Source organism: Elaeis guineensis, chromosome 3 (assembly GCF_000442705.2).
Source record: "Elaeis guineensis isolate ETL-2024a chromosome 3, EG11, whole genome shotgun sequence".
Taxonomy (NCBI): Eukaryota; Viridiplantae; Streptophyta; class Magnoliopsida; order Arecales; family Arecaceae; genus Elaeis; species Elaeis guineensis.
In genome coordinates this window covers 112041627-112051343 of record NC_025995.2, presented here as the reverse complement: position 1 = coordinate 112051343, position 9717 = coordinate 112041627, and the positions used below count along the sequence as shown (strand labels likewise).

General features: G+C 36.8%; 1 protein-coding gene across 1 annotated transcript; it reads left to right on the top strand.

Annotated features, from left to right (window-relative positions):
• Nucleotides 1-7563: 7563 nt before the first annotated feature.
• LOC105040872 (CASP-like protein 1F2) lies at nt 7564-9371 on the top strand. Its single transcript, XM_010917611.4, has 3 exons — nt 7564-7848; nt 7986-8088; nt 8356-9371. Exons 1-3 carry the CDS (start codon nt 7640-7642, stop codon nt 8575-8577), a joined length of 534 nt encoding a protein of 177 aa, XP_010915913.1. The 5' UTR covers nt 7564-7639; the 3' UTR covers nt 8578-9371.
• The last annotated feature ends 346 nt before the right edge of the window (nt 9372-9717 follow it).

The following is a 9717-nucleotide window of genomic DNA, read 5'->3' as shown; positions in this document are numbered from 1 at the left end:
TTCGATCCCGGCTTCCCATGTTCAAACCCTGTCGGCGTCTTTCTTTTCCTCGATGATCAAGTCGGCAGCAGTTGCAGCAAACAAAGACTAGGGATGAGGATCAAGCAAACGGTAGTGGCCGGGATTAAGGACGAGCCGATGAGGATGATGGAGCCTCCAGTGAGTAACAACGGCACTAACCCTCTTTTTTTTTTTCAAATCTCTGATGAATAGGCCCCAGATCGGCCCCTCCGCCTCCTCCTCCATCCGCAACCTCCTCCCTCCGCTTCCTCCTTCTCTGCTCGACCCATTGCGCCTCCTCTACCGATCGAGATCTGCCTCTGCCTTCTCCTCCACTCGGCCCCCTCTCCCCTCACCTCCTCCTCCTTCGCCATTCGGGACATCTTCCCTTTGCCTCCTCCTCCGCTCAACCCCCTCCGCCTCCTTCTCCCTGTCCAGGACCCCCCTCCCCCCTCCAGCTCCTCCTCTGCCATCTGGGACATCTTCCCTTCATCTCTTCCTCCTCCGCTCGACCCCCTCTGCCTCCTTCTCCCCGTCTAGGACATCCTCTCTCTGCCTCCTCTTCTGCTCGGCTCCATCCTCCTCCACCTCCTCCTCCTCCTCCGTATGGGATCCCCTCCCTCTGCCTCCTCCCCCTTCGTTCGGCCCCCTCCCCTCTCTGCCTCCTCCTCCATCTAGGCATTAGTGGGACTCAGAGTTGGAAGCCATGGACGGCACAGGGAAAAAAAAAGCTTTTTAATGATTGCAGTGCTATGTCACAGACTCAAAGTGAAGCAGTGGACTGCTGCTCGTGATCTTTGAGTCCGTGACCGTGAGTCCCACTTCGTGAGATCGTGGAAAAAAAAAATTTTAATAGAAATGAGAGAAATTATTGATGATTTAATACTGTTATTGTATCTTCTACTTATAAATTATAAATTATAGTTCAATTTAATTTTTTTATAGATTATCAAAATGGTCTTTATTGAGGAGACTATACCATCCATGGGTGATACAAGTAATACTTCATCTTCTAGATGTTAGAAGTAAAAGTGATTCTGCATGGAATCATTATAGAGAAGCTCCAGAACTTAGTGGTAATACCAAAAAGATGAAGTTGGCATGTTTGTATTATGGAAAGATATTTGCTGGTGGTGGGATCAATTGCTTCAAACGACATCTTGCAGGAGTAAAAGGAAAAGTAGAACCATGCCGCAAGGTACTGGCAGATATTCGCCATCAAATGATACAAAATATTCAAGCTATTGGTGAGAAGAAGAAAATAGCAAAGATAATAGATGAAGATTATAATCCCTTTAGTACAAGGTATAAGAAACATGAGGAACAAATATATTATAGGCAATTGGGTGAAGATGATGGCATACAAGAAATACCTCACTCATCAAATAAGTCTACAAGTAATGCAAAAAGTAAAAATATAGGTGGAAAAGAAAAATAATTAAGAACATTTAAAAATTATTTCATGCCAAGAACAACTCTTGGTGCTCAACTAACTATAAAAAGCTTATTGCAAAATAAAGAAGCAGTTGAAAAGTATGATCTTACAGTGGCAAAATGGATGATAGATGCATGTGTGCCATTTAATGCTGTCAACTCTAAGTATTATCAGTGCATGATAGATGCCATAGCTAGTATGGGGTCTGGTTACAAAGCTCCAAATTTTTATTCTATTCATGGTTATTTGTTAACCAAGAATGTGTTGGGAATAGTGTCCTAAAATCAATCGTCAGCCTGTTGACGGTTGTGCTCATTCTTGTATTAGTATATGAATTATAAATAAATAAAAATTATTTTGATATTTTTCATCACAAATTATTTCATCTTCTAATGAACTCCTGTGTTGTGGTGAAGTTCTTAGGACTATTTAGACTCGACAAAGGAGGATTTGTCATTTAGTCCTTAAACCTATTCGCGATCAAATGATACATTGTTACCAAGGACGATAATGTTTATCAAGATCGTTGTGTGCCATATGGGTTGGTTGTCCTCTTAACTAAGGAGTGTGGAGACACTGGTATGGCATACAGGTGAGATGTAAGGATACATCTGCACTGAATGTGACCGACTCTGGAGTTATTTCTGCTGTCAAGATTTGCTCCGATGGGATATGGATATAAATATCCCTCCGACCTGAGACCGCCACGGTGACTTGCAAGCAACTCACTGTACTTAGGCACTGGGCTACCTGAATTTCTAATTCAGTGACGGAAGGATGCTAGGTGTAGTCAAGTACTTGACTTGTCGGTGCGTGTGTCAAGATAGGATTAACCACTCTAGTTCAGGAGCTGTGTACAGTCGTGTTTCAATTTAGTAAAACTTTGATCAGGGTAGTCCTAGTGAGGAGTCACAGGACTGTTTGAGTTGAGCACGATTCGGATGATCTGATCAGGGTTGACAGTTTAACCCTGAGTCATACAGTAACCATATTCACGTAGGTTCTGAGTATTGCAATTGCGACTATTCGACCTATCCGAACGTCAGGTACCATTGCTAGATGGTCACTTCGATTAGTACAGGAATTGATTCCTATGCTACCGGCTTAGGTTCAAACCTGCGGGGTCACACACATTAGAGGTTCCTATCTGATCTGATGGCTGATGAAGAGTCCTAATGCTCGTGGACTATGAGTCCTACATGTCTGAAACTCTGTGATCGAGAATCGGGATTCTATGATCATGAGTACCACACATTTTGGGTACCGGGGTCAAGAGTCCCACTGGTTTGGGACTTTTTGATCAGGGTTTCATATCGATGGACTTTGATGCCCGATTACCCATCGGATTTGGACTCAGTATTTATGAGAGGTTTAATTAGTGATTTGATTGCTAATTAACTCAATTTGATTGAGTAATTAATTTTGGATCAAGTCCAATTAAATTGGATTCAGTTGGGTTTGACCCGATTAGGTTAAGAGTTGACCTAATCGCCGAAGTGGTTTGATCCCTGATTTGATCAGGGGTTGGGCTTAGTCAATTTTTGATTTGATTAAGATTTTATTGAGCCTAATTAAGTCTAATTGTGTTGGGTTTAATTTAGTCTAATTGTGTCTAACCTATTTTAAATAAAGTTGGTTCAATTAGATTTCAAACCACCTTGACTAATCTCCCTGCGCCACCTCACTTCACATGTGCCTATTTGAATTCACGAGAAACGAGTTCTCATGAATTTTCTCCCATGCAGAAGCCAACCCACGCCCCTTCTTTGTGCACCATTTTGAATGGATAAGGATGAGATTGGTTGGCCATTCAAATTCAAAAGATATTTGAATTTGAATGGATAACAAATCTCTGCACCCACCCTTTATTTTGTGCACCCCTTCTTCCACATGAGAAAAAGTTTCTCGTGTAAAGTCTCCACACACAAATATGCCCATGCCCCTCTCTTCTCACATGTAAAGTGGATAAGAATGAGTTGGTTGGCATTTGAATTCAAATTCGATTTGAATTCAAATGAGCAACCACTTATCTTTATCCTCTCACGTGGAGAAAACGCTGCAAAGATGCATTTTACACTGTTTTTAAAAGGAAAAGAAGATAAGGCGTGCGTATATTTGATCTTAGAGAGAAGGGTGGTGTGAGAAAGCTTTCTTGCATGAGAAAAGAAAAGAAAAGGAGAGAAAAGAAAGAAACAGAGTGGGCGCAAGTTTCTTCGGTGAGTACCCTAGGGTTTTGGCCTAGGGTTCGAAAAGTGAGAAGATGAGCTACGAGTGTCGTGAGCCCACCAAATTTCAGAAAGAGCTTCATCAACCTCTCAAGTATATCTGCTGACGATCCAGAGTATCCGAAGAGTCGGCAGATCAAGATCGAAGGAGTTCGATCAGCATCAGCCATCAAAAGGGTTCTATGACGAACTAGCATTCGTGAGGAGCCGATCAGATCAGGAGCTTCGTGTGGATGATCTGCAAAGGTCAGACATACTGTGTGGTTGTGTTGCGATGATCAGACTCTCCCGACGGTGATCAGATTGCGGCGATCGACTATTCGCACGAAGATAATATGTTCTGAACACATAACAGTAAAATATTTATCATAGAGAATTCGAAATTCAAATTTAAATGCATGCTATTTATATCATATTTAGATCCTTATGTAGGGTTAATACATGTTAATTAATTAGATTAATTAATAATTTTTACTGTAAAATTATAATTTTGAAAAAATTTTAAAATTATCGTTTTACCCCTGCACTGAAATTTCCACAGAATGTTGATGAGGTGAAAAGTTATATTGAAAGCTTTCGTGCCATATGGAAGAAAACAGGATGCACAATCATGGCTGATGGATGGATAGATCAGTATAGGAGAACTTTGATTAATTTTTTAGTTTATTGTCCTAGAGGGATCATATTTTTGAAGAGCATGGATGCTTCAGATACCTTAAAGACAGTTGATATGTTATACAAGTTGTTCAAAGAAATTGTTATATTCGTTGGTTCTGAAAATGTGGTACATGCAGTGACTGATAATACTGTAAATTATGTTGCTTCTGGTAAGAAGTTAGAATAAGACTTTTCTACTCTTTTTGGTCATCTTGTGCTGCTCATTGTCTTAATCTTATTATGCAAGATATTGGTAAGTTAGTTTCAGTTAAGAACACAGTAGCCCATGCTGCAGGTATCATAAAATATATTTGTAATCATTGCTATCCTTTATATTTGATGAAAAAATTTACTAGTGGAAAGGAGATAATTAGTCCAACACCCATACGTTTTGCTACCAATTTTATCAATTTACAAAGCATTTTGGACCGCAAAGATGCATTAAGAACAATGGTGACTTTTAGAGAGTGGACAACTTCAACTTATGCTAAGGATAGTAAAAGAAAAAAACTCGTCGATGATGTGCTTAATTCTCTTTTTTGGAATGAATGTACAACCATTGTTAAACTAACGGAGCCTTTAATTCAAGTTTTGAGGATTGTTAACAGTGATGATAAACCTTCAATGGGCTATTTGTATCATGCTATGCATCAAACTAGAGATGAAATGATCAAAAGATTTAGAAGGAGAAAGGCTGTAGTTGAACCTTATTTGAGGATAATTGATTCTCGGTGGGATCTGTAATTACATCAAAATCTTCATGCAGTTGGATTTTAGTTGAATCCTTGTTTTCAATATGACTCAGAACTTATGGATAAATATCATCGTAGTATTTCTGGACTCTTAGATATCATAGAGAGGTATTCATTTGGTAATCCAATCTTGCAGGGTAACTTAACTAATGAGATATAAGGTTATTTAAAAATACAGAGGCTGACTTTGGATGCTTATCGGCTATAAATGATCGAAGTCGCTTGGCTCCAAATAAGCTTGTTCCGTAGTTATGTCCTTATGCTTTCATTGATATAAAGTTTTTTCAACTGCATTCTATTTTAACAAATACAATATTTTGTATCTAGATGAATTGTGGGTCACATATGAAAGTTGTGCACCTAATTTGCAAAAGTTGGCTATTTGCATTTTAAGCCAAACTTGTAGTGCATCCGGGTGCAAGAGAAATTGGAGCATCTTTGAACATATTCATTCTAAAAAGAGAAATAGGTTAGAGTATCAAAGGCTTAATGATCTGGTATTTGTGCACTACAATTTAAGACTATAACAAAGATAATTTTATTATGAATGATATCTAATTTTTTTTATTTATTGCTTGTTATTTAATTTTTAAACTAACAAATATTAAATATAAATTTTATTTCAAAGGTCGCAACTATGATTCTATTGACTTTGAATTGTTTAGTGATAATGATGCGTAGGTATTAGTTGATGAGCCATCAGAGTTAACTAGTGAGGAATTAAAAATTTTTCACCATGAATTGGCATCATATTCTATTCAAAAAAATGATAATAATGGTGAGCAAATTATTTTATTGTATAATTTATGAATAAAATATCATTACAATTTCAGGAGATATGATTTTTTTTTAACTTTTTATTAAATTTGTGACCTTGTAGATATATTGAACTTAGAAGATTTGGATGGTGATGATGGTGAAAATGATGAAAATGATGTCAATAGGAGAGAAGATGGAAGAGATGAAAATATTACAAGTCAAAAAAATATTTTTATAAATATTGACATAAATTTCAGTCCATTAACTTGAATTTTTATATTGTGTACTTGTTTATCACTTTTAACTTTTTTTTAAAAGATATTGAAATAAAATATCATATATTATTGTGTACTTGTTTGTTAAAACTTTTCATTTTGCTAGCAGATGTGAATGGTTATGTTTTAAAGTTGGATTATATGTTTGAGCTTGTATCAAATTTTGGTATTTCTGGATATAAGGTTAGCAGTTGGTTGGGTTCATATATCTTTACCAGTTTCGTTTGTTTGGTTGAATAATACATGCTTGCGAACTTCATGGTTTGTTATCTGATGAAGCTTTTTATGATTTATGTTATTGTGGATATAATGCATGAGGTACCATGGAGGTATGAATTATGCGAAGGGAATATCAAATAAGTTTAAACTATTAGTTAAGTAGTTATTATGAATTTATAACTTTATGCCATTAAATCTTTATATTCATGAATATTTTAATCTAGTTATTTGTATTTATGAGATTATAGTTGTGTTTTATTTATATTTTGATACTTGCAGTATTGGAATATATATCATCAGGACTATTATTGTATTTCTGGATATAAACAGGTTATTAAATTTTATGTTTTATGCTTTATGCATTGACACACCGGTTCAACCATTGATCCGACAATTGGACCACTGATCTACTGATACGGCATCTTGTCCGGATCGAAGCTCGGGTCGGATTTAATAATATTGATAAAAAAATTCTTTATGACTTTCTGATACCTTATATGACTTCTTGTGAGTGACTTTCTGTGAATATATATGACTTTCTATGACTTCTTATGAACATATATGACTTTCTGTGAATATATATGATTTTCTGTGACTTTTTATGAATATATATGACTTTCTGTGAATGTATATGATTTTTTTGTGAATATATATATGTTCATAGAAGTCATATATGTTCACAAGAAGTCATATATATTAACAGAAGTCATATATATTTACGGAAAGTCATATGACAGGAAGTCATTTGACAAAAAGTCATATAAGATATGAGAAAGTTATGAAAAATATTTTCATCATATAAAATTTTTAAACAAAAATATCAATCTACAGGTATTAAATATGCATCATATTTTGACAAAATTTGGTATCACGGCACTTGTTGACAAAACAATCCGGATCTGATAGAAATTCTTAAGAACTTCTTCCTACATGGCCTACCTTTTTTAACGTATACAAACCAAGAACCATTCCCATATCAATATCATTGAGATGAGAGGAGGTTCAAACCACAAATCTCCATGAATTTTACACGTGGGGTAACCTCGCTGTTGTTTCGGTTCGATCAAGATCGGTTAGTTTCCTAATACTTGGAAATTCATTTATCTTATGTTTATTATATTCATATCTTTTAAATGAATCGGACGCGAGCCGGATTTTGATTTTGAAGTGTTTTTTGACCGTTGGACGCTTGAACTCCGGGAGTTCGAAACCAATCTTATCTCTTGGAACCTTGGTAACCACGTTTATTTTGATTTCAACCGATACTGCATCCATATCCTCAATCTCTCAGCCATTCTTATTCTTGCATAGCGCAGCATGGAAGGTAGCTCCAAAGTGGAAGCATTAAGCCTCTCCGAAGCAAAGAGAGAGGAGAGAAGAACCAAATGGGCCACCCAGGTGGTCTTCAGATCATTGGCGACCACCGCCACGTTCGCTGCCGGTCTGGTCATCATCTTCGACGAGCAAACGACCGACATCGCCGGCTTCACCATGCACGCCGACTATAAGTCCTCTCCTGCCTTCAGGTGGATTCCAAACCAAATATCAACAGCTAATGCTAAAGGGAGGAGACCAAGACCTCCCTTATCGCCATGGTTATTTCTTTCCCTTTTTTTTGTGTTATCTATTCATACATAATTCAGCGTTGATTACATGTTTTTAGGTTCTTCATGATTGGGAATTTTGTGGCCGCTGGATATGGTATGCTGGCACTGATTTTGGTCTCGTACACTGGAACCAATTGGCTCGTCAGCTTCATGGATTTGGTACCTCCCTTGTCCTGCTTTCTTATTTTAATTTCAAGCCTATTTTCTTAACTGAAATCACAAAGTCGATGACTATTTTCTTGACACGGTCAGGCCTTTTACACGCAGTTTTAATGATTAAACATATAATGGCGATCCAAACCAAATGCGGAGCAGTCATCGAAGGCTAAAAATGCAATGCATTCAATCTAGATTTGTCCTTGTAGACAAAAGATACAGGTGTCATTAGAGTTTGATGTTATATTTTGTTACCATTCTTTGTTGCAGATGTCAATGTCCCTGGTAATGGCTTCGGCTGCGGCTGCAACAGCAATTGGTCATGTGGGAAAGAAAGGAAACAGCCACACGGGCTGGATGCGGGTGTGCAATTATTTTGAGAAGTTCTGCAACCGGATTGAATACTCCATTGCATGTTCTTACGCTGGTTTTCTCTGTCTTCTTGTGGTGTGTGCTCTGAGTGGAATTCCAAAAGCTAGGAACAGCAGTTAATTTAAGTTCTGAGTTTATTGTTTTCTTTTAGTGGCAACTCGTTAGATCTATGAACCATCCTGTCAATTCAGATTGTGGAATAAGGAATTGTAATCTTTCTCACATTGTAATTCTGCAAATTATTGTCATATTTGTGTTTGGATATCATCTGTAGTTATCTGGACATGTTTTTCGGTTGCAACAGGGTAGAACCATAGAAATTGATAGAAATAAATTATTTAATTTGTTTTCATTTGGATATCAGCATCTGTAATTAACTTATGTGACTTATTTGTTTTGTTGTTTTTGTCTTTTCTTGTTTTTGGCAGAAGCCTTGTTGTTTATTTTCCGGTTTCAACTACAGCTGTGTAAGTAACCCCATGCCTCATTTCCTCGTTATGGTTGTTTGATTGGTTTTGTGAAATACGAATTTTAAGAAGGTGCCTGAGTTTGGGAAAAAGACATCGGGTATTGAATGATAGAGACTTCGGTTTCGATAAGTGTTAGTTTATTTAGTGAAATGCATTTAAAGGCATAAAGATAGTAAATCTTAAAATTTCATTCAAGTCGAATTCAGATATTTCTTGAAGAATGCCATTCATTTTTTGAAGAATGCCATTCATTTTTTATATGCTGGTCTCCAAAATCTTGCCACCGTTCGAGTTTCAGTTGATCTTACATTTATATCAATATCGGCATAAGAGGGGTCTGCATTGCATGAGGCCACTTTGCATCACACAAGCATACCATATCCGCGTAGCCTAGAAGGAGATGAAAGCAATCTGCAAAAATTTGGTGGTTTGGGTACCATCATTTTACATGTATTTCTTTTTCACCACAAATCATATAATTTATATTTCTGGTCATTCATGTCTTAGCTGTGAAGTACATTGTGTTTCTTACTAAAAAAAAAAAAGATACATTATGTACTTTTTTTTTTTTTTTCCCCCCTTCTATTTGCAGATTGACTTGATGCAAGGCTTATTAGTACAGAACGAGATATACTGAGATGGCGAGATATACTCATATTAGTATATGATATGAGAGTGCATACTGATATGATATATCCGATACAATATTGATACAGCAAACTTTGATTTGATAGTAAAAATAAAAAGGAAATAGAGATCATATGCATGCCGTTTTTTCCCTTCATATTTG